Source organism: Melitaea cinxia, chromosome 9, assembly GCF_905220565.1.
Source record: "Melitaea cinxia chromosome 9, ilMelCinx1.1, whole genome shotgun sequence".
In the NCBI taxonomy this organism is placed as follows: Eukaryota; Metazoa; Arthropoda; class Insecta; order Lepidoptera; family Nymphalidae; genus Melitaea; species Melitaea cinxia.
Genome location: NC_059402.1, coordinates 2339256 through 2366742, shown reverse-complemented (window position 1 = coordinate 2366742; position 27487 = coordinate 2339256). Strand labels below are relative to the sequence as shown.

Sequence of the window (27487 nt, the reverse complement as noted above, 5' to 3'; positions counted from 1 at the left end):
CTCCTATCTTATTTGACGACAATTTGGCGTAGTCCTCATAGAAACTGGTATTAGTGGTCGTGGGTTCGATTCCCGTTCATAACAAACTACTTATAGTTCGTCAAAGGATCATTCATCTGATATATCCTAGAAGTGAAATATGTCCGAATTGTCGGCGCTACTTTTATTAAAATAATTTTTATATTGTAATTTGAGTAGTACCTGAACTACCAATACTCAATACTAGATGTAATATTACTGTGGCTTCCGAAAATTCTTCGTGCGCGTTATATACGACTATTATTTTTTTCTATTTTTATGGAACTAATTTTCTATAACCGATACAGGAAGTAAATTTGCGACTAGATACTACATTTGTAAGGCTTTATTTATGCTTGGAGGTTTTCCATAACTATGAGGATTGTTGGAATGAGGCAACCCTGTTAATCTTGTTAACAAAAAATTATAACACTTGGCTTGTAAATTCTTTAGCTAAGAATTTGGCCACTGAACTTTTGAGACATTAGTCAGTAAGTTTACTTGAAAATTATATTTATTAGGTTTTTTGTATGTAGTATATGGTGGTATATGAAATAAGTTTTAACGCACGCGTTTCAACATTCCAAGTTTTTTTTATTTATTTATTGAGTAGGTCATATTTAGAAGATTCTATTGACATATTTACCTTCGGAAGACTCAACATTGGCACTCTTTGGAATATATGGCACCCGTATTGCAGTACTGGTAGGTATGTCTCAAAGATTTGGTAGAGCTTCTCTGCTAATCTCTTCTGGTCGTCCAAGCTAGCCGCTAAAGCTTGTAGGTCGCCGTGATACACTTTGATCATAGACATTAACAGGCTGGCTCGGTTTTTTAGCACCCATTCAGGGATGTTACGATCGCTACCTATTGCCTGATGAAATAAAATTACATAAATCTAGTTAAAATAGTAATTAAATTTATTTTTGGGTAATATAAAAAGTTAATAATGTCTATGTACTTACAGAAGAGTAGTTTATAGATAAAAGAAAAGAAAGATTTATTTCATCGCACAATTCAGTTTATCACAGTCCACTGCTGGACATTGGCCTCTACAAGTTCACGCCAAAGTTGGCGTGAACTCATGTGTTTTGCCCATAGTCACCACGCTGGGCAGGCGGGTCGGTGACCGCAGGGCTGGCTTTGTCGCACCAAAGACGCTACTGCCCATCTTCGGCCTGTGTATTTCAAAGCCAGCAGTTAAGATAGTTATCCCGCTATCGGTCGACTTTTTAAATTCCGAGATGGTTAACCTACGTTTCTTCTACGCTTCCCCTTAACATTCACTTTTTGTTTTTAAAATCATATCAAAGCCTTTCTTGTATGCTTCCCCTTAACTTTCACTTTTTGTTTTTAATACAGACTTGAAGATGAATGAGCGGACAGGTATTTTCTACATAAGATGCTCGTTGTTTTTAGGTTTTATAAATACAGATCTGACTTCAGAAATTTTCTTTCATGTCTATCAAAATATTAATAGACTTACCAGAATATATCTGCCATATTCTCTAATAATAAATTTCCCGCTCTGCAACGTGATCGCCAGCGGTTGTGAGAAGAGAGACTTGACGCAGTGCGCTGTACCGACAACCTGAACAAATATTTTTAAATATAATTTATAGATTATCATTTGTCAACTTTTGTGACACACAACAACTTACATTTGTGTAATAGTGTTATATTGCGAAATTTTTATATAAAAAACACTAGACTTTTGGTTAAAAGTAAAAAAGAAAAAAAAAAGAGGTTATCACAACTATTGTTATAGCACTGGATAAATAATTAAAATGATGTTATAAGATCGTATTAACATTTCCGTGATATACCACAGTTAAATAACACTATCCATTTTCAAACGACTTCTTTGTCCAAATAACACGTATTTTTCCCCTACGAGGGTGACATATTCAGTGTATGAATTAACCCTCTATAAATAAAAAAAGATTTAAAAAAAACACATTTTTCGTATCTATTTCATAAAATTTTATTTGTTTCTATTACTAGTTTTCTTTGCGTCTGACAGAACTTAATCACTTCTATTTCGAATAATGAACAACATTCATGAAGCGGACCAAATTAAAAGAAAAAATTACATAGCTCTTGAATGCAGATTTAGCGAGCGTATTATACAAACGAGGTCTATCTCAATGGGCGCGCTTCGGGTTTTATTCAAATACGAGGTGAAAAACGTTTGGAGGGAAACCGACGCCTCGCCGTGTATATAATTAAAAAAAATCTTTTATGCCGTCATACCGTAGCGTTGTTATATAAAATGTTTGAAAGTTAAACAAGTTAAAACACGCGTACGTTTGACATAAATTGTTTTATTATACACATTTATTGTATTTTTAAACAAGATGTATTTATTGTGCGGTTTTACCTTCGGTTACTTTACAAAATAATGTCCTTCAGGCTAATTTAATACTTGTCATCACGTTTTTACTTACGCTTTGTTATTGCTCAAAGATTTATAGCCTACGCTACTTATGCTATAATGCTTTTTAGGGCGAATTAAATTATTGAAATGGTTATTAGTTACATAATTGTGTTTGCTCACAAACGAAAAAAAAACCGACTTCAATTACATCGACGAGTAATACAACGTAGATCGACGAAAAAATAGTCAAGTAACTACGCGTTATCAAAGATTACTCAAAAAGTAGTTATCAGATCTCAATAAAATTTATGTGCGACCACATGACAAACATCAGCTTTCGATTAAATTAAAAATTATTGAAATCCGTACACCCAGCAAAAAGTTATTGCAGATTTTTAAGAGTTTCCCTCGATTTCTCTGGGATCCCATCATCAGATCCTGGTTTCCTTATCATGGTACTAAACTAGGGATATCGCCTTTCCAACAAAAAAAGAATTATCAAAATCGGTACATCCAGTAGAAAGTTATGCGGTATAATACAACGTAGGTCGACGAAAAAAAGCGTCAAGTAAAAACGCATTATTAGATATAACTCGAAAAGTCGAGTTCGTTCGTCGCTTCTGCCGTGTCAGTACGTAAAAGAGAAGCTCCGTAATTAAATTGTTTTTTCTCGTGGTTGAAAGCGCATAAAATCATACAAGTAGTTTCGAAATCATTATACCTAGTGAGCGCTAAGGAATAGTGGTGTGTTCGGCTAATCTCAGTAGTGGACTAGAATAATATACACAAATAAATAACTAAATTATTAAGGAAGATATGTAATTGTGTTTCTTAAGATATTAACATTTAGTGAGTTGTGATACAGAGAAATAAACAAACTTTGTTGTCTAAGAATCGTACGCAGTGTGAATAATATCATTCTTACTGAATTTAACATAAATTAATAATTATAATCAACAAACTTGAAACAAAGAAAGACAATTTGTTAAACTGTGGGTGATCTGATATTTCTGTATAGGTACCGGTTATCGATCTATTCACAAAAGGTTTGAGCTTATACGATACACATAATTCACTCACTACGTCAAATCAACGCTTGGCCTAGTGGTCTGAGGTGTGAATTTAGTAAGAAGCTTAAGACGACACTGGTTCAAACCACACCCACCGCGCTCATATTTATTTACATTTAAATTTTTGTGAATAAGATTTCTTCGCTAAAATGATGAGCGTGTCATCCAGCAACGTGTGTGCGGGATGCAAGACTACCTTGCCTAAGAAGCAATTTCTAACTTGTGCCAGCTGCAAAGCTAGATACGATATCGAATGTGGCAATGTACCTCTTAGACAGTTTCAACAAATGGAAGTACATCAGAAAAACAACTGGAAGTGCCCGGAATGTTTAAATAAGCAACCAAAACATGGCAACATACATACACCTATAAGATCTGTTACAACATTGGACGACTGTAACAATTCTTCCACAGACACCGATGAAGTATCCTATGTTACGAAACGTAAAAAACTAAGTCAATCGCCACAATGCTCACCTACTCAATATAAAGTCGACAGCATACTCGGAGATCTGACGGAATGTAAACTTCGTAACATTATACAGCAGGAGTTGACTTCAGCAATTCAAAATTTAGTCACAGCTCAATTGAACACCATTAATAATCAAATAAAAGAATTTCAAGAATCAATAAACTTTATTAACGCGCAGTATGAACAAATGAAAATAAGACTTGAGGAAAGATGTAACACGGTTGACCTACTAAAACGCGAAAACGAGGTTCTCAAATCAACTGTAAAAGATTTGACGTCTCGATTGAATATTGTTGAAGTGCACATGAGGGAGAGCAATATTGAAATAAATGGTATTCCTGAGAATCGAAATGAGAATTTGGTGAATGTTGTTGTTCAGTTGAGTAAAATTATTAAGAATCCTCTGACTGAAGAAGACATACAACATGTTACTAGAGTTGCACAATTTAACAGAACTCCCGAAAAACCGCGGAGTGTCATCGTCAAGTTGCGAAGTGCAAGACATCGTGACGCAGTTCTCGCATCGGTTGCTCAATACAACAAAAAGAATCCCAAAGAAAAGTTAAACTCAAGTCACCTCGGAATCGGTGGAACTTCCAAGCCAGTGTATGTTTCGGAACACTTGTCACCAGCTAATAAAGCTCTTCACGCAGCCACACGTATTAAGGCCAAAGAGATGAATTACCGTTTTACTTGGATCAGGAATGGGAGAATTTTTGTACGTAAGGACGAATTTAGTCAGGCTAAGCTGGTTAAGAGCATGGATTGCCTTAATGCTATCAACTAGCGTCATTAGGTCCGTCAATGTTACCGTTGTTGGGTTGATATAATGTTTGATATATATTATCAAAATGTGAGGGGGTTGAGAACAAAAACGAACAATGTCATGGAAAATATATTAAATTCCGATTATAAAGTTGTAGCTTTCACTGAAACTTGGTTAAATTCATCAATTTCTAGTAATGAACTGTTCGATTCGCGTTATATAGTATACAGGAAGGATCGTTTTTGTTCTCCCTCTAACTCTAAAAAAGACGGAGGAGGCATATTGATTGCTGTATCTAAAGATATCTCTTCGTGTCGAATGTCACGCTGGGAGACTGATGGTGAAAATATGTGGGTAGTATTAGACATTGTCTGTGATCAGTTTGTAAAAAGAATAGGTGTCTGTGTTGTTTATCTGCCGCCTCCAGTAAAGATTGAAACTGCCAAAGGTTTATTTGAAGGTATAGATACTGTTATAAATCAAATTGATGACGTAATAATAATGGGTGATTTTAATATGAGTTTTATTGATTGGAGTGCTGGAGACAATTTTTCATGTATGACTCCATCTAATTACAATAACGTGCTCGGTTACTCATTAATTGATTTTCTATCTACTAATGATTTGCATCAATACAATAATATTAAGAACTGTGATGACAGACTTTTGGATTTGGTAATTAGTAATATGGCTAATGTGACAGTAGTTGAGCCTCTTGACTTGTTGAGTAAGCTGGATTTGTATCACCCTAGTCTGTTGATAAGATTCTCGTGTTCCAGCATATCGTACCTCCGTCCCAAAGTCTGTATGCATTTCAATTTTTATAAGGCTGATTATACGGGGATTGTTGCAGAATTAAATAATATAGATTGGTATCACAAATTTGCTGATTGTGAGGATGTCAATGCCATGGTCACGATTTTTTATAGTGTACTGTACGATATAATAGAGCGATTGGTACCCAAACGGAAAAATCGAAACTCCAAATACCCTTACTGGTTTAAACACAGTCTTATTAAGTTGCTAAAGGAGAAGGAGAGGCTTCGTATCAGGTATCGTAAGTATGGTAACCCTAGGGATAAGCTTGAGTATGAAATACTACGTAGTCGTTGTCGTGATTTGTTTAATAATTGTTATAATGATTACAAAAATAATGTCGAACAAAATGTTTCCAGGAACCCATCGTCATTTTGGAATTATTTTAAGAGTAAGCGTAATATGAAATTTCTGCCTACAGCGATGTCGCTGGATGGCGAAAGCACTGGTTGTAGTAGGGAAGTAGCGAATTTTTTTGCCACTCACTTTTCGTCCGCCTACCGAAACAAAACTATGCTTACGAATACAATTAATTTAAATAATTTGCATAACACTCCACTCGCATATAGCTCTTACTGTATGACTACTTTTAATAAAATAGTATTCTATGAGGTGGAGGTTATAAAAAAAATTAAATCATTAGATCCAAGAAAGGGACCGGGTCCAGACGGAATTCCTCCTATATTTGTTAAAAGGTGCGTAAATGCTCTTGCGTTACCTTTGACTGTCATTTTTAACAGTTCATTGAAAAATGGAATTTTTCCTGACGAATGGAAAAGAGCTCGAATAGTACCAGTTTACAAAAAAGGTGATCGAGCGGACGTTAAGAACTACCGTCCGATTTCTATCCTCTCATGCTTTTCCAAGCTGTTTGAGAGCCTTGTGTATCCCTCACTCAGTAAATATTTCAGCAACATCATAACACACTCGCAACACGGGTTTAGGCATGGTTTATCAACGCAAACTAATTTAACGGTTTTCACTTCGGACTTGGCACTGGCGATAGATGGGGGGGACCAGGTAGACGCCATATATACTGATTTTAGCTGCGCTTTCGACAAAGTAAACCATCAAATACTTATTAATAAACTACAACAGTATGGCATTGGGAATACAGTTATTGGATGGTTTCAATCGTATTTAACAAAAAGACCTCTTAAAGTTGTTGTTAATGGCTTTGAGTCCGATACGTACTTGGCTGACAGTGGGGTTCCACAGGGCTCTCATTTAGGCCCCCTTCTGTTTCTTGTTTTCATAAATGACATAACCCAGTTTATCAAACATTGTAGATGTTCACTATTTGCAGACGATTTGAAAATATACAAAATAGTTAAAACCAATTCAGACATAGATTCGGTGCAAAGCGATCTCAATAATATAATAGAATGGTGTCATCACAATAAAATGACTCTTAACGTAGGCAAATGTTTCCATATAAAATTTACCCGGAAGAAAAAGCCGCTTGTCTCTAGTTACTCTATTGGAAATGTTATCTTGCAAGAGAAATCACAAATTAAAGACTTAGGAGTTATTATAGATGGCCGTTTAACTTTTGTGGCACATGTTGATAATATAGTTGTTAAAGCTGCACGAAATCTTGGTTTTATCAAGCGGAACACACGGGGTTTCTCAAGGCGAACAAAAACGATATTATATAATTCTCTAGTGCGCAGCTGTCTTGAGTACGCCAGTGTTATCTGGAATCCTCAGTACAGTATACACTCTCAACGTATTGAGAGCATTCAGCGTGTTTTCACGAGGCATCTTGCTTTTTACGAAAGCAATTTTTCGCACAGACAAGTGTACGGGGAGCGTTTGGCAAGATTCCACATGATTTCTCTTCGGAGTAGGCGTGAGGTTTCAGATCTGACTTTCCTGCACAATATATTACATAATAGGGTTACCAATTCTGAAATAACAGAGAAGATAATCATATCGGTTCCCTCTAGGACACACAGAAGTACCCACGCGCACAAGATATTTTACATTCCATGCGTAAAGTCTCACATTGGGAAACAAGCTCCTCTAGTGCGTTTGTGTAACAAATATAATAGTATCAGTAAATCGATTCCAGGCATTGACATTTTTCACGACTCTCTCTCTGTCTTTAGATGTAAGTTACTTAATTATTATAAAATGCATGATTAGTTTAAAAAATATATTTAATTTATTTTAATTTATTTTACAGTAATTTTAATTTTGATTTTAATTTTGATTTTGATTTTAATTTTAAATTTTATTTTGATTTGTCTTTGATTCTGATTTAATTTTGATTTTGATTTAATTTTGATTTTGATTTTAATCTTTCTATTTGGAATTTTTTGATAATTTGATTTGACTTTTGTTATTTCCCTATTCTTAATTACTAAATTAATGAATTTGTTCTAATTGAATTAATTAATAATTTGTTTCTAATCGTTATTTTGATTAAATTGTCCAATTGTTTAATTTTATAAATGTATATGATAATAATAGGTTTTTTATCTTTATTTTTGATTTTGATTATTTTGGTTGTGATGATGATGATGGGGTGTCACTCTTTTTTTTTGAATATTGTAAGTGTTGAACTATATTAATGTAGATATATCTAAAGTTCAAATATTTTAATTATTTGTGATTTTTTGTGCTTTTAAACATTGTATTCCAAAATGTTATGTGCACTTGTAAGTGACATGCATATCAGATACTTTGTTATTATATATTTGTAATTTTAAAATTTTTATATGTATGTTGTAAGTGTGCTTTTGAAAATAAATAAATAAATAAATAAATAAAGTAGTTGTTAGATCTCAAATAAATTTAAATGGGACCAATAATTGACACACACCATCTTTAGATTAAAAAAAAATTGTCGAAATCGGTCCACACGGCCAAAAGTTCTGATGTAACATACATTAAAAAAAAATACAGTCGAATTGAGAACCTCCTCCTTTTTTGGAAGTCGGTTAAAAATGTAATAAAAAGTAACAATAGATCCTTCCTTCTTTATAGCACAGTCCTGCTAATATTATAAACGGAAAACTTTTGTTATTATTAATGCAAAATTTATTAAACCGATCGCAATGAAAAGGACATTTAATATTTTTTACAATTTTTGTCTGTCTGTCTGTTTGTTTGATCCGGCTAATCTCCGAAATGGCTGGACCGATTTTTACGGGACTTTCACTGGCAGATAGCTGATGTAATAAGGAGTAACTTAGGCTAATTTTATTTTATAATTTTTTTTTATTTTATAACTGCGAAGTAAACAATAACTTTTTTTGCTAAATATTATTTAATAAGAATGTAAGTTTAAAAAATATAAAAAACTAGCTGACCCGGCGAACTTCGTATCGCCTAACAGTTGATTCTTTAATTTTATTATTTTTTTTTTTAGAATTTTTCTCTCCGTAAGAACCATCCTCGTACTTCAAGGAATATTTTAAAAAAAGAATTAGCGAAATCGGTCCAACCGTTCTCGAGTTTTGCGCTTAGCAACACATTCAGCGACTCATTTTTATATTATAGATTACGTGCTAATCGAGACTTCATCACATCATCATTATCACATCAGCCTTTCGCAGTCCACTACTGGACATAGGCCTTCACAAGTTCGCACTAATAATGGCGTGAACTCATGTGTTTTGCCCATACTGGGCAGGCGGGTTGGTGATCGCAGTGCTGGCTTTGTCGCACCGAAGACGCTGCTGCCCGTCTTCGGCCTATGTATTTTAAAGCCAGCAGTTGGATGGTATCCCGCCATCGGTCGGCTTTTTAAGTTACCCGTTAGTAGTGGAACTGTGTTATCCCTTAGTACGACACCCACGGGAAGAGAGGGGGTGGCTATATGCTTTGATGCCGTAACCACACAGCATCGACATCGACATTGACAATCGAGACTTGGTGACTAAAATTAGAAACAAATATTTACATACCTATCTTTAAATATTAGCTCGAGCGGGAATCGAACCCGAAGCTATGTTATTGGAACAGTTCGGACCATTAGGTACAAAAGAAATTCCAAACATAAATTATAACATTTGAAATTTAGCTACGTCTGCAATATTTGAAAAGTTCTTTCATTTTAAATTGGCAGATGCTCCAACTGAGAAACAACTTCAGAAGTTTAGTGCTACTCTGAAGATTGCTTTAAAAAAGGGGAGCAATAGGTATTTTTATTTCATCTTTTCGTTTTCCTTCAAACAAATTAAATAATGACTTACTTCAAAGTGACGTATTCGTTTAAACAATCATTCATTTAATTGATAAAACACTTACAGAATTAAACCCTATCCTGATTGCGAAAATGAGAATGGATGGAATGTATGTTTTTATTCTTTCACGTAAGCACTACTGAACTTATTGTAATGATACTTGGTACCTTAATAACTCGATATCCAGAATAACACAAAAGCCGCTTTTTATTCCAACATTCCACTGTAGCTGCTGATTACATTTATATTTGTTAACTTAATTCCTAATTGCAGTGTAGTTATTATCATATTGCATATTTAAACAAGTACGTCATGCCGTTAATGATATAAACTCACACGATTAAAAAAACTCATATTTACAACAACGATAATTTTACTTAAACTTTATTTATCACATATCTATAAATATAATAAAATTGACTAAATAACAACTGGAGCACTAGGAGCAGCCCGACTGAGGAAGTTCCTCGAAATTACAGAAGATCACAGCTAAATAATATTGATTTCAAGTAGTGTTGTGCTCCTGTGTTGAGTAAGGGCTCTTGTTGATGTCTATCTATAGTAATCGCTTACCATCAAGTGAGCCGTACGCTTGTTTTGCCGACCTAGACGTATTAAAAAAAATTGTAACCAGTTGATGCCTGTATATTGAAAAAAAATATATACCGGCTTAGGTTAGGTATCGTGGTGCAATCTTAACGAAGGGTAAAATCGTTTTTTTTTATTTATTATAATTAATACGCAGTTAGTAAATTATTTATTTATTTTATTTTGGTAGCATAATTTATTCATTTAAAATTTTATGAAAAAGATATACCTACCTTTATGAATTGTTTACTAAGTAAATAAATAGGTCACCAGTTTCATGAAGTAGGTATGTATAATACAGTTAATATAATACCAAAATAATTTTCATCGCGAAACTTGTTATTTAAGTTGCTTAGACTCAGATAACACTTAATCTAATCAAGTACTTGACAAATAATGAAACCTAGACGCCTTAGTGCTATAATCTACACCTATAATGGAATTAACAAGATGATTATCGTTCGTACTTTAACCTATTTTACTAAATGCTAAGTTCATTATTACCTAATAACAACCTCTCCTAACTTTCATGCTCATGACAAATAATTGTATGGGCCATACAAATATTTGTCGAGAACTCGTTTGTATTGTGTTTTTACGAACTTCTAACACAGGATCTCTCTTTACTAGGGGTTATGGAGATCGAGGCATTTATACGTTGGGTGTACAAATTAAATCAGTCTTAAGGATCATCAAGGGTAGGAAAGATCAGGAAGGATATCATTAGGGGTAAGAAGACAGAGGCTACACACCTGTGAATAATATACTTGTTTTTTTTTGGGGTTGTAACTATGGAAAATGTGACACAATAACAGTTCCAAAAAGTAAGTTGTTTTAAATACACGAGAATGATTTAAAAGTAAGGCAACTGCGTACCTAATGAATTGAAGCCAGTCGTAGCAAGCCGCATTTTCACTTGAGAACAACTGCTGCAAAAAAAAAAAAAAAAGGTTTTTGCAAATGATTGTGATGAAACGTTGTTTTGCCATATATTTTATTAACCCCCTTAACTCCCTCCCCACTATAACTTAGGGTTGTGAAAAATAGATATTGGCCGATTATGACCAGACCCACCCGATATGCACACAAAATTTCATGAAAATCGGTCCAGCCGTTACGGAGGAGTATGGTAACACATTGTGACACGAGAATTATATATGACTACTATAAATGGTTTTTCCAAGCCCATAAATACTTCACTTTTGTTAGTTTAACAGACATAACATAAATCCTTATTCAAATAAATACGTTATTCATCACAATTATTTATTTTTGAAAAAAATTGTCCTTGACATAATTAGATTTCAATGCATATCTTAAAAGATACCACAGTTTTAAAATAACTGCAATTAATAATGATCAAAAAAATCATAAGGTGATTTTATTGTACAGTATATATATAATTTAAAAAAAAATACGCTTCACACTCAACGGCCCCCAGTGGGATTTTCTCCTGTGTCGGGGGTCCGTAAACACGCACAATACACAAGCACAAACGCCCAGACTACGACAAACATCTATATGACCAATACAAATATCTGTCGTGAGCGGGGATCGTACCCGCGACTGCCAGCGCAACAGTCAGTACTGTGACCGCTGCCCCAACGCGTCTTCAATTATAGATAGGCAAATGAATCCTTAGGCATAAAAAATACAACATCAACAAGACAATTCTATTAAAATAAGCTTCGTCTTGTATAGCGTTTAATTTGGACGCATAATTTAGGAGATAATGTAAAATGAAATGAAAGGACGTCGCGTCGCACCGGGCGCCCATGTCACCCAAGTTGCACAGAAATATTTGTAAATTAACGCAGGTGAAACCACGGGGCCAGTGAATGAATAAAAATGAAGGCACGAGTGAAACATACTGTATCATTATATTGTATACTAGTTGTCCGGACAGACTTCGTTCTGACCGAAGTTAATAGTAAAAAAAAAAACTTTTTTTTTTAGTATTAAAACCTTCTGTGGGTCTTAAGGAACATATAAAAAAAATTAGCTGAATTGGTCGAGCCGTTATCGAGTTATGCGCTTAACAACGTTCATTCTTATTTATTAGCTGCTCGAACAGACTTCGTACTGTCAAAAATAGTAAAAAAAAATGTTTTACAGGTTTTAATCCATAATCCGCTAGCAAATCAGATACAAATAAAACACATCAATTTGTGTGGCTTTTTTAGAATGCGATTAAATTAATTCCAATATAAATAGATAATCGGATTCTTAACATTTTGGTTTCGACACTATCAGACCTCTAACCAGTTTCGCAATTTGTTTCTTGCGTAGATATTTTTAGAAACAAACAATTTTGTCGCTTAAGCATTAGTGTATTAGATCCGTTTTTAGACGAATGTATTTTTATAAGTCCTCTATAAATGAATTAATTATTCATGATTAATTTAAAAATTATGTTGAAAGAGCAAAAAAATATTAAAACTATGTTTCGCACTATAAAAATATATCTACCGACCCGTGCCCACTTCGTTGGGCGTTAATTATTATTATATTAACCAAATAACATACTTTAAAGAACAAATTTTATAGCACTTAAATAAATAATATGTTGCTCCCGTGTATTTATTATTTTGAATTACAGAACCAAATAACATACTTTAATGAACAAATTTAATAGCACTTAAATAAATAATATGTTTCTCCAACGCCATCTATCAAAAATCGAGAAAACGTCGTCGATAGACTAAAATAAGACTAAATTAATAACGTCGAAAGACTAATAAATTGTTTTCTAATAGCGATAGATGGCACTAGTTTATTTACCATTTTGATATTATATTTTAATCTTTTTCTTATTTACTGAATTTTTTGTTCAATTACAATAAAATATAGCCTATGTCACTCCTGAATAGTGTAGCTTTCTGTTAGTGAAAGAATTTTCATGATCGGATCAGTATTTACGAAGATTACCCCCTACATACAAACGAAGTTATAAACTTTACCTCTTTATAATATTAGTATAAATACAAAAAAATAAACAAAAAAATAAAAAATAAACGCCGTAAAGTAAGTACATAGCTTCCGAACAAGAAATCGTTTTTTTCTGTCCCCCTTTTTGAAGTGAAAACTACTTTTGGCGCATGACACACTTTTTTTCGTAGGTAGTAAAGTTATGCTGATCCGTCACGCTCTGAGGTGAGAGGCTCGATCAGGTGAACTCGGGACTTATTGTGTTATTGCTTGATTGAGATCGCCAATAAGTTTTCACTTCTGCCGTGCGCTCTTAAGCACACACTCTATTTTTTTATTACTATTCTTTTTTACCATCGAATTCCACTACATATATGACTGATGATTTTTGACTAGCCCGTTGGCGTAGTTTGTAGTGACCCTGCTTTCTGCTCCGAGGGTTGTGGGTTCGATTCCCACCCCGAGTCTGGGTGTAATATAAATATTTATTCATATATGCACTATTTATAAGTATCTTTATCGAAAAAAAAAGGAACTATATACCAGTCGGCTGTTCTCTATAACACAAGCATTAAGTTGCTTACTTTAGGAACAGACGACCGTGTGTGTATTGTGTAGATATAAATATATATATATGGGATATTTCTATTCGCAAATGTGAATGTAAAATTTGTAGTTTATTAATTGAAGTGAAACAGGTTCTGATGGCCTATTCTATCCTCTGATGTTAAAGTCTATTCGTAACTTATGTGCAGGATAATCCGTAACTGGCGAGACCGGCCTTAAATAATTTAATTGAATTCCGATTTATCTGCCACAAGTCGTACTTATACTAAAAGCTTAAACGATAAGAGAGCAGATTCCAATGTTCTCCGCAGACTCGATTTACCGGAAAAGTGGTTGTAAGTGGATTGGATTATCGAAATCCTGATGTTTAAATACCTAAACGAAGAAAATACCTTTGTATTTCTAGTGTTTTCAACATACGCTTCAGTCTGTAATATCCCACAACTGGGCATAGACCTCTTTCCCCATATAGGAGAAGGATCAAAGCTTAATCCACCACGCTGCTCCAATGTGGGTTGGCGGATATATTTCCTACTATGAGTAATGATCGCTATCAGGTGTACATGATAACAACCGGGACTGACAGCTTAACGTGCTCTCCGAGGCACGGTGGGGAGATCCACAAGGACTGCACAAAAACCCAGACGACGGCAAACACCTGTATGGCCAATACAAATGTTTGTCATGTGCGGGGATCGAACCCGCAACCGCCAGCGCAATCCGTGGTTGTCACCGTTGCGCCAACGCAGCGTCATCGACGTCAGTCGGCGTCGGCGTCTTTTTCGGATTTTATTGCGGTTTATTAGGGTTTTTACATGCACGACGTTTCGGATACTTTACAGCAACCATGGTCACGGGAGGACAGTGTCCTCCGAAAAATTAGTTTCATTATTATGAGTGAAATTCACGTAAACATTAGAAATCAACATATACATAAAATCTATCAAGTACTTCAAACACTTATCAAAATCGGATTAAGGTTCTTTATAGTCTGAATTGTACTAATTTTTATACGAAATATAAAAGTTATTATATTGTTTATTGTTTTCCTTATTGAATCTCGGGTAGTTGGAAAATTGATGGCATGGATTAAAACCAAATGTTTATCAAGCAATTTGCAGTAGCTTAACTAAGAAATATTTCCAAATGTAAGTAGTGACAAAGATTAGTTTCCGAAAATAGTAGTTTCGAAAATACAGTCATAAACATACAATCTTCCGGATATACTAACACAGATTTATTACTTCTCATAAAATTTGATTTACTAACCTGTCCAGCAAGGGCCAACCGCTGCGTGTCTGACACCCAGCCAGGATGGAAGTATAGCACCGCTTCAGCTGGATCATCTTCTTCAGACTGACAGCACTGTGTGTCGTAAACGAACACTATCATCATTTCCCTATAACAAACATTTTTTTTTATTTAAAAATAATAACAAGATCAGGAATATTCAAGGTACCACAAAAAAAAAAAAAAAACGAAAAACTGCAGCATTTCTTGATGATTTTTCTCTGTAGAATCTGCATTCCAAATCAGTCTTAGACTCATTTTAACAATTAATTAACTTTGACGAACAATTATATTTAGGTAATTCATTAAGAACAAATATAATTAATCTATGTAAGATTGCCGGTGGTGGCTGGCTGAGGATTGCGGAAAACTGTGATGTTTTGCGTGAACTTGGGGAGGCCTGTCCAGCATTGGACTGAGATAGGCTGAAGTGAAGAAAACAAAATAAGTATAGTCTAAAAATAATATATAAATAAATATATCTTTAATAAATTAATTATCTTTAAAGTTAACCAATTACCCATTCCAAATTTAGATTCTGCAGAGAATAATCGGTAAGAAACTCCACAGTTACTAACCACTCTTTTAAAAAACTAAAAAAACATAAATATTACCAAGTAAATTTTAAAAGTGTGGTTGATATTAATTGAATAAAAGTTATTGATAATATATACTAGTATGTTAATAAATATTAATATTAAGATATAGGCTTGCAATAGTTATTATAAAAACTAGCTGTGCCCTGCGGTTTCACACACATTAATTTGAGGAACAAAATAGCCTTTCACTTTCCTCGGCAAATGGGCTTTCTAACACATAGAGAATTTTTCAATTTGAACCATCAGTTCCTGAAATTAGCGCAAAAAACTTTTCAAAATCAAAATTATTACCATAGATAAGTCTACAATTAAAATGCCATTAAAAGCAATAAAAAACAATAAACATTACAACCTGGACCAAATTAAATTTTGTGGTTGAGCTTTAACATTGCTTTCAATTTATGTTTGATTACGTTATAAGTTTATAAGTCATTAGGTTGTCAATAATCTAAATAGACTTCAATACAATATACATACATTTCTTACATATTGTATACAGATGAAGATTATGATTAGAATGTTTATATTTATATTAACGTCTAGTTCCCGCGATAATCTCATTTATTTTTATTTACTAATAACTGTGCCAACATTGCTTATATAAACTTATGTAATTTCAATTTAATTTAATTTTTGGTGCTCTTATATAAGAGTTTAAATATAATATGGTATGCTTTCTAAACACAGCTATTATAAAGTACCAGTTTGATTCTTTTCTGATTATAATCTGTATAAAAAACATTAAGTAACTGCTAATAATAAGTAAAATAATGATAGATTCTTTATTATTGACTATAAACAAAGGAACAAATAGTCTTAACAAACCAATAAATTTCAAATTAAGTAATATTAAAACAATAATAAATTGTTTTCCTAATATACTTTATTCTGATTATAAGTTAATTTTATTACACAATTCATTATCTTCAGAAATAAATTAAATAAAAACAATGTTTAGGATATTTATGAAACACAATTAAAATATATTAATTGGGATACTATTACTTCATTAATTAGAATAATAACTATTCCATATTGTATTATAAGCCTATATGATTTTGTATTCTGAATTATCTTTACAAGCAAGGATGAATTCCTTACACAAATATATGAAAAATTAAAGTTACTAAACTGTGTTATCTCTGTCGTAAATAATGATAGCAGAGTTAATGTAAATATTATTATTATTATTTATAATGCCTGAGGTACCAATATATATAACATATTTTCTATCATTCTATATTATTTGTAAAAAAATATATATAATGTATTTCGAAACAAACTATTTAATTATTTAGCTAAATATTTTAAATTTTTTAATAGCTTAAGTGTCAATAAGTAAAAGTTGATGGTATTTGGATTTATTAACAGCTGAACGTTCCGAACGTTTTCGTAACATTAGTTATGCTTCATTAGAGCAGAAATTTGTTCATCAAAAGTATTCCTTCGCAATAGGTCTAGCCAATTTATTAATATGATGATAGATAGTTACTTTGCCATCTTGTTAGAGTCCCGGTGGTCCTTATTAGAAAGTATTAAGTTTATACGATAATTGTCATGTCACTCAACACTGTTATTTGAAGAAAACAAATCGATTACACTGTGCGTATTATTTTCATGTTAATTCGGTCTTTGGAGAAACTGAATACACGTCTACCTTACACACAATTCGTCACAGAGTAAAAATTTAATTATAATTTCATGACGATGTGGTTTGCCAGCTTCTCAAACTCTTTTCCCTAGAAAATACATAAACTATTTTAATTATTATATACCAAGGCTATGCATTAGATTAAGTAAAACCGAATTATGGGGTTTTTGGGAGTGGAGGGCGGAGGGTGTCATCATCATCATCATATATATCCTATACAGTCCACTGCTGGACATAGGCCTCCACAAGTTTACGCAAAAATTAACGTAAATTTCATGTACGATGTATGTAACATTAACATCACATGAAATTTTTAGGTTGTTTGTCCATTTGAAAGTTTTATTTTCAACTTTGAGCTCTTCGTTGCATAATTACTAATTAGTGTTCCAACAGTTTGGGATAATGGGTAATGATCATTGATTTTGCGAAGTTTATACAAAGCATAATAGTTGCTTTAAGAACTTACTTTTGATTCTATCATCTCAAGAGTTAACCATAAAAAAGGGTTCTTGTAATCGCCTGTTGAGTGTGCTTGTTTATTATCTGTACCATTTTTAAACGGTTTTATTTAGCTCACCCCGTTTGTTTTATTTTTTTTTCATTATTTATTCTTGGGTCAAATTTAGTAATTCAAATTTCACCCTCTTCCTGTCAACCGATTAATCTGAAATTTTGTATACACTTTGGATTTTGGTGACAATACAATAATGTTTATTCATTATCATTATAAATTCAAGATGGCCGCTGCTACAAAATGGCGGATAATTTATGTTTTATTAATCCCATCAATATGGGTATCAAATGAAAGGGCTCAACAAGCAGAATACAATATACTATAAAAAATTGAAATCCAAGATGGCGGCCGCTACAAAATGGCGGATAACGTAGGTTTTATCAATCCCATCAATATGGGTATCAAATGAAAGGGCTCAACAAGCAGAATACAATATACTATAAAAAATTGAAATACAAGATGGCGGCCGCTACAAAATGGCGGATAACGTAGGTTTTATCGATCCCATCAGTATGGGTATCAAATGAAAGTGCTCAACCAGTATAATCAATGTACTTTAAAAAATTAAAATCCAAGATGGCGGCCTCTACAAAATGGCGGATAACTTAGGTTTTATCAATCCCATCAACATGAGTATCAAATGAAAGGTCTCAACAAGTAGAATACAATTTACTATGCAAAATTGAAATCTAAGCTGGCCGCCGCTACCAAATGTCTGATAACAATTTTTTATCAATCCCACCAATATGGGTATCAAATAAAAGGGCTTGACAAGAAGAATACAATGCACTATACAACCTCAATATTTAAGATGGGCCTTGCAATAATGAAGCACTAAATGAATTAAACAGAATGCGAAATAAAAACTAAAAACTAGAAAATAAAAATAGGTAAAAAAACTTTTTAAGTTAAACGGTTTTATGTTAAACATACATTGCAATGTTTAAGATAAATGTACTAAAAACCAAAAAATAATAAAATAGATACAGTCGTGGGAATTATAAACATATGCATAGACTAGACTAAAATAAAACCGTGGGGCACGTCAATTGTCTACAAATTATCGACTTAATGTGCGATAGAAGTATCGTTTAATTCGTCGTTAAAATAGGCAGTTGGCCCGCAGACGGTGAAGAAATTACTTACTATTTTCTTGCTCATGGAAATTCCAATAGTTATACACTCCATGTAAATAAAAGAGATGTTTCAACTAGTTTATCGTTGGACATTCACACTGCTGGCTGGCGAGGAATCGTTTCTGCTCGTAGTTTGTCTTTAATCGACAAAACATATGATAAAAGTACTACTCGCTCACCACTATGAAACCCTAAAACTCGCTTATAATCGAGCTTGCTAGCTTGTTTCCACATTCTAGCCCTACTTATCACACGTCCATCGTTGTCGGTTGAACAGCTGCCTAATTATAGTGTAACATTACAAAACAAACATTTTAATCAACGATTGTAGACAATTGACGTGCCCCACGGTTTTATTTTAGTCTAGTCTATGCATATGTTTATAATTCCCACGACTGTATCTATTTTATTATTTTTTGGTTTTTAGTACATTTATTTAAATGAAGTTAGCATATGTGTATAATATTCACTTCTTCTTTAAGGTTAATGGCTTTCAATAGTGCCAAAATAGCACAGATGATTTCGCTAGTCACGTAGAAATATAATAATTAACTACCATACATCAGGGTAAATATGCAAAATTGACAAACTCTAATGAAAATGACAACGACTACCTTTACTGGCTTACTGCATGTACTTGAAACTCACTTTAATTTTTTGTGTATGATAAAAGGCTTTAAGTAATAAAAGTTAGGCCCTTATATTTAAATTACAGTATAAATGTTTAATAGCTTTATCAAATAACAGCTAAGTTTTTGGCCATTTTAACCCTTATTGTATCCCATAATGTTTAATATCTAGTTTTCATTTGTCTGAACTTCGTAGTTTGATAGAGGTTTTAAAGATGGCAGCACGAGAATATACAAATCAACGAAAAAAGTTACACACGCAAGTAATAGATGGCACTACTTGAGAAAATTATTTTTTTAAGTCTTGGGCAACTTTTGTTTAGGTCTTGAGTTGCACGAAACAAAATAGCTAAAAGTATAATGGCCAGTTACCTACTATATAACTGACGAGGGTGGAATCGACATAACTTTTGCTTCGAGGCGTAATTCCTTGATGTTTCAGCATATACAGATATTCAAAATGCTTACTAGATTTACTGAACACAAGCACAAGAAATACTGATACTTAATGTTGAAATAAGAAAAAACTCATTATTTAAGAATTGTTGGAATGATATTGAAAATGATTGCAGTGGATCCAGTTTTGATAAAAGTAGCCGATATCATGGTGTGTGACTATTGATTTTAAACTAAAAGGTTATCACTTTTAGATTAAATCGCTCAATATCTCGATTGCGTTAAAAAGAAAAGAAAATTTATCTATTTAGGGACCATTCATTAATTACGAAAGGATTATTTTGTCAATTTTTGACCCCGCTCCCCTTATTCTTACGTAACCTTTTATTTTGTTTTTCAAAATAATCAAATGTTGTTAGAAAAGGATCAGTTACATTAATTAACGCCATTTTTGGCGCAAACTTGTGGAGGCCTATGTGCAGCAGGGGACTGCGTAGGTTGAAGTGACAATGATCATGATGAAATTATGGTATAATTATTGTAATTACCTATGGAATAATAATAAAGTTGTATAATATTTAATTTGTTATCTTTTAATTACTTAATATTTAAATTTATTTTATTGATGATTAGATGGAATTTTCCTATTCGTTTTTGTTTATCTATTTATTGAATTGTTTATATTTCTGTACGTAATTTATCGATTATTTCTTATTAATGTGTGCATTTTAGGTCATTTATGATTTTTTTTACTATTAGAAACCTTATTCGTTTGTGTATTAGCCGTATAAGTTTTTTCATTTGTTGTATTATTTGTGCTGCGTTACCGAAATTAAAAAAATAAATTAAAAATATATTTTTATAAACCTTTTTGTTTAAAGAAATATTATTAAAAAGTTGGAATCTAGACTGAATATTTTTTTCATTTTTTTTTTGATGATGTGCCTCATTAAAAATAAAACATGCCACACGTGGTGCGATTTTTTTATTTCAAACTATTCATTCTTTGTAAAACAAGTAATAAGCTAACATTTAAACCTATCAATCAATCAAGTTAAAAATCAATCACTTCAGAAGTAATACTAAATAAAACTAACTTTCCTTGCTACCTTTGACCTGTTATGAATAGGTATTTATCGTCTCTATAGTAACAGAGTATCAGTTGTATCCTGTCTATAGTAACAGAAGAATATAGATAAGTATAGTAAAAAATTTAAGGTATGGAGTTTTTTTTTTTAGAATACAGACAATTTATGAGTAGTAGCTTAGTTGGGGTTTAAGGGCAAAATCAATTGTGAGTCGGACTCGAAGATTTTCATTCCATGCTATATTTTTTAACAAAACATAATATTTGTATGATCAAATAAGGAATGTCACAATCAAATCAAATTAAATCAACTTTTTTTTTGGTTCTTAAAAAATGACAATAAGATTGTCTGTTTGTCAAAGCTTAAGAGATATAATCCCAGCAACACGGAGAGATAGACAGCAAAGGCTTACAAATAGATCTTTTATACAAATAATCAAAATAATAAAAAAAGGTTCACACACAAAATATTCCTCGTGCTATAAAATAATGTTGGAATTCCAATAAAGTAAAATATTCTTACGGATGTCCGGTTCCGTTATTTGTGATGTGCTGACCGTGATGCAAACAAAGAATACTAATCAGTTGTTATTTCTAGCAGTAGACGGCAGCAGGCGACAGTGGCGACAATCTAGCGAAAGTGATTCCTCGGAAATGTTTTTTGAATGACCGATTGAGATTAGATAATTATAATTAACAATAAATCATAAGACACAGAGATTACCAATTCCAAAAAAAAACAACATATGATATGTTGTTTTTTTTTTTGTAATTGGTAATCTCTGTCCTCTCTCCTATCTTTTCATGGTGTTATAATTATATTTGTTTAAAAAAAACCGATTTCAATTTACATTGACAAGTATATGGTCCGGGAGCCAGGTACAAATGCGCTGTAAACGTAACTGTAAGTTGTTAATTTGGTATATATATCTTATTTAAAAGAAAAAAAAAAACATATTTTTCAATTGCACATAACATTTATTACTAATATAGTGTGTTAGTTTAATACATTAATAAAAACAATTAAAAATATATAAATTTATTCGAAGTGGTCTCTTTAAACGTTAAGTCCAGTTATCAATAGAAGCAGCCACTCTTACTATGGGAAAATTCTATCCTGTCAATAGTATGCATTGTTTCAGGGACTCCAAATCATATAAAACTGACCATAAATCATAATCCAACGGATTAATATCGGGACTAGATGACGGCTAGTCTTCAGCTCTGATGAAGTCCGGAACGTTGATTTCTAACCAGGACTTTTTTTATACTGTTTTTCCGACACACCAGTACATTTAAAATTTTCATTGTTAACGCCCACCCCCGCAATCCTTATTGGGGATGAGTTATTATAAAATCCGCTCATTGATTATGTCTAGTCTTGTGGTTCCAGAGATATCGTGATGAGTCAATATATAGGTGGAAATCTCTTATCTCGTATACAAAACTAGCTATGCCCGCGACTTTGTTCGCGTAGAATTAACAAAAAAGTTATTGTTCAGTTCGCAGAGCTATAAAATAAATAAATTTCTAAAACAAAAGTAGCCTAAGTTACTCCTTACTACATCTGCCAGTGAAAGTCCCATCAAAATCGGTCCAGCCGTTTCAGAGATAGCCGTAACAAACACACAGACAGACAGATAAAAATTGTAATAAGATGTTATTTTGATATATGTACCGAGTATACCATTCATGTGCATTTACTAAAAAGCGGTTATTTTAATATTATAAACAGACACTCCAATTTTATTTATTTGTATAGATAAAATTCTTGTGTCACAATGTTAGTTAAGGCTGGACAGATTTTTATGAAATTTCGGGTGTAAATTCCATGCGGACGAAGTCGCGATTACAGCTAGTATGTAATAAAATAAATAAGCTTCGGAATATTTCAGAATTTGTTTAAAATGTGCTATATCTTAACTCACAGCTTCACGTTTTGTGCCACCTGTATAGATTTCTATTATAGCAATAAAATAAAATAAACGATACCATTTAGTTAGCTCTAGTTTTTTTTTTTCTTGTGAGCCCTTATCAAAAATGCCACAAGCCGCCTCTGGTTTCTGGGGATATATCGTGGATGTTGGAAACCTCAATTATATGTAGCTCATGTGATTCATCAACAGTCTTTTTAGCAGTGCGTCGTTTTGGTGCATTACTGGACTTTTTTTATATTATTTGCAACAGTCGCCAATACAAATTAATTGTTATCGTCTGGGTAAATGGTCTGGCGTGATTCTTTATATGGAGCATCGTATTTCAGAAAAAAGAACTTTGAAACTACAAACGAATCATTTTTTCTTTTACAGTTTCTTCCTTATACGCAACAATCATTCTTCAGGTTGTCTCAACAGCGTTACACAGTAGTGTATTTTAAGATTCAGAGCCCCGGTCCAATAAAGTTTGCCGCCCGAATTTAGGCCAGTAATTAGGTACATAAATTCATCCTTTTTTATAAAGTTGTTAAAGAAGATTTTTTTTAAACATTATAAATTGTTCGAAAAAGAATATCTAAATTTTTAAAAATAGAACTAAATCCTTAATTTGGAATAAGAGTAAATTCCTCTAAAATCGAAATTGAAATGCCAAACTAAAGACATTTGAGGTCATAGTGACCAGTTTGACAAAACACCAATTTCACATATATGCCATATTACAACCGAATATAAAACAATTTATAAATATTTGTTATAAATTGTGTACATTTTAGACCAAAGTGATATTATTCTGAAAATTTCTAATGACAATATTTTGGCGTTATTATGAGATAATTCCTATCATTTCTGTATACATACGATGCAATTATAGATTGTAAATGTTGTGAACGTAGTTATGGTTCTATGCCCATAATTGGTAATAAATACATAAATTCCTTACTTTTATAAGTAATGTGCTAGCTTACTCGACTTACGTTGACGAGTCTTGCGAACTGTTAAATATGCAGTTTCAACCCTTTTATTCTGAGATCAGTTTTCGTCAGATAACAGGTGCACTTTAATTTTTAATAATTTTTTCTTTTAAATATAATAATATATGAATTGTACCTATTTATTTGTAATAAATAAATTAATTTTTATTTTAGTTTCTTAAGTGGTCCTTACGTTTTCTGATATTTTCCAATTTAATGCGCAATTTTCTTAATTTTTCATTTCGTAAGAAGAGTCTATAAAATATTAGAAAAACTTAAAAGAAAAATTAGCTGAATCGGTCCAGCCGTTCTTGAGTTTTGGGCTAAGCGAAATATTTAAGAATTCATTTTATTTATGTAGACGAGCTATATAAGCGATTTCGTTCACGATTGCCTTCTTCAAACGAATCTTTCATTAGCCTATAAGATAAGTACTTAAGCTAGTATAAACTATCCCTACTTTTAAGGATTTTTTGTACATTCCAATTCTTCAAGTTCATAGTACTGAGAGATATAATTTCTGAATTGTCAACCAAAGACCTTGTGATATGCAGAATAATATTTTACATAACTCCTTAAAAAAAGTAGAACAACAAATATAATCCAGTTACGCATTACTTAATTTTAACACATAAACACACTTTTTAACCAACTGTCGAAAAAGGAGGAGGTTCTCAATTCGATTGTATTATTTTTATGTATGTTACTTCAGAACTTTTGACTGGGTGGACCGATTTCGACAAAAAAAAAAATAATCGAAAGGTGGTGCGTGTCATTTGGTTCCATTTAAATTTATTTGAGAACTAACAACTACTTTTCGAGTTATATCCAATAATGGGTTTTTACCTGACTACTTTTTCGCCCGATCTACGTTGTATTATACCGCATAACCTTTTACTGGGTGTATCGATTTTGATGATTTATAATTTAATCAAAAGCTAATGTTTATCGTGTGGTCAGATTTAAATTTCATCGAGATCTGATTACAACTTTTGGAGTAATCTTTGATAACGCGTATTTACTTGACTATTTTTTCGTCTATACCTACGTTGTGTTACTTGTCGATGTAATTAAAGTCGTTTTTTTTTTTCGTTTGCGAGCAAATACAATTATTGTAATTCATCCCCTCACCCAAAGTTATTGCAAAAAAGTACCTATAGTCCAATATCAAAGAGCCCCCAGACTTAAACTATTTTTGATGCACAAAATACATTATTAACACGAAGTTTAAGATACATCATTAAGCTGTTATTTTTGCTTTATAAAACTTCCAGGTTCAATAACAATTAATATTTATAAAAAAGTGACAGTGACGATGATGAAACAAAAACATGTTTATTTCTAAAGTAAGAATGCATTTATCATATACCTATTTTAATAGTTAATATTGGTGTGTCCTTGTTGAACGATGCCAAAAAAAATTGTTGTTTTCAAGATGTATTTTTATATCAATATTTATTACATTTAATTACGAATTACTGATGTTAATTTATTATTATTAATGTATCGTATACTGATAGTAATGCATAGCATTTACGAAGTTTCGAGTATCGTTTTATATTTTAACTGACTTAAAAAAAGGTAGGGGTTCTCAGTTCGACTGAACCATTCGATAATGTATAATTAGTGTTTAATCGAAAGTTTCTGCTTGTCATGTGGTCACATTTAAATTTAAACGAGATCAGACAATTACTTTTTGAGTTATCTTTAATAAGGTCTTTTTACTTGACAATCTTTTCGTCGACCTACGTTGTTACCTTATAAGTTTTTACTAGGTGTACCGATTTTGATGATTTTTCATATTATGGTCTCATTTAAATTTTATCCAGACCTGACAAGTACTTTTTGAGTTATCTGTAATAATGCGTATTTAAATTATTATTTATTTGTCTACTTACGATATAATTGAAGTCGGCTTTTTTTTCATTTGTTTTTATTTAGAATTGTGTAATCCATGACTTTTCGTGACAGATTAAAAATATTTTGATACTAAAATTTAATCAACACCAAAATAGTTTGGTATCAAAATATGTTTGTCTTTTTGAAAATTGTGCAAATAATCTTCGCGTTTAAAATAAGATATACAGATAAGCCTGAACTTTAATTCGACATGTCTCTTACCTTTAAACTTAATTTAGACCTAAATTCCTACAATCAAGGCGTGGTGAGTCTGGCGACATTCTGAGATCAACTCTTTTTGTACACTAGCTGTAACTACGAACTTGAACGCTTTTTTGAGAAATATTCATAACTATTAAAAAAGTAAAAAATAACTATATTTAAAAAATGATTATATGACATAATTTATTTTATTTTTATTTTGTAAATGTGTAGTGTATTACTTCCGTTGAAAGTGAATGGATTTATTTTTATATTTTTTTTACATGATTGTAAAAATTAACCAAAAAATAAAATTAAGATTATAATATTATAGCGATTTCAACGGTCTCAAGACAAATATGAAATGAAGACCGCTTAAATCTTTATATATGCTTTAAATTACAATCTTAATCAAAAACAAAAAGTGCTCAAATGCAAAACGTAAAAATTACGTCAACGTGGTAAAGAAAAGGTATCGTAATTTTTTAAAAATTAAATAATACGTTTAAAACAAACAAAGTTTAGATGAAAAATTATATTAAGCCGCTCAGTACTAAATCATGTACGTATGTTACTTTCAGAAAATTCTAGACTCAGGTAGGTTTCTAGAATGATAATTGAGGTGTTTGAAATGAATGTAGTGTGGAGAATTTAATGGCGCTCAAATAAGGACATATTCTAATCTAATATTTTCTGTTTTGTTAATTATTTTATTTAAATTAATTTTGTACTGACGATGTTTGTCAAAACTTAACTTACATGTTTTACAAATCGGTTAAAAGTTCGTATTCTCTATATTTTTTTTTCAATTTAACAAATAATTATACATAACAAATATAACAATAAATTTCCAATTTAAGTACCACGAAAACCTCGCGGGTTTATCTGGGTACAGAGAGTCACGCAGTTAATTCAGTTTGTTTTTGTAAAAAATATTTTTTTAAACGTGGTTTGATTTTCGTGGTATGTACTCTTATTCTTTATTTATTCATTTCTTACAGTTCTCAAGGCAGTTCGTTAACATATTCAGGTATTAAATAATCGTCAGTTCTCTTTCCATACTTATTGTTAGTTTTTGGTAAGTATTTAATAAATAGTGAAATCTTTATTTTTTATTATTGTTATGATCAAAAATCATTATATAACTGTGGAGTTTCTTATCGATTCTTCTCTCTAAATTCTACATTCCGATACGGTGGTAGCTTTACATCAACTATTAATAATTTAACAAAACCAATATATAATTTTTATTTCTAAACTGACAATTTAAAAGTGCTCTTGAAGCTAACTTTTAAATAAAAGTTCTAGGATTATTCTTCATAGAACTTTTGGTTAAAACAAAATAAAAACACATTTTTTATGCAATTGGCTTATACGGTTAT

At 32.0% G+C, this 27487-nt stretch overlaps 1 protein-coding gene across 1 annotated transcript in view; it reads right to left on the bottom strand.

Annotated features, from left to right (window-relative positions):
- LOC123656547 overlaps positions 1 to 27487 on the bottom strand; it is a 52706-nt gene that overhangs the window by 6645 nt on the left and 18574 nt on the right. The window contains exons 2-4 of the mRNA XM_045592216.1: positions 15065 to 15200; positions 1505 to 1609; positions 665 to 892 (exon numbers count right to left, since the gene is read on the bottom strand). Coding sequence (XP_045448172.1) covers positions 665 to 892; positions 1505 to 1609; positions 15065 to 15200 — 469 coding nt within the window. The remainder of the gene's footprint in view (positions 1 to 664; positions 893 to 1504; positions 1610 to 15064; positions 15201 to 27487) is intronic.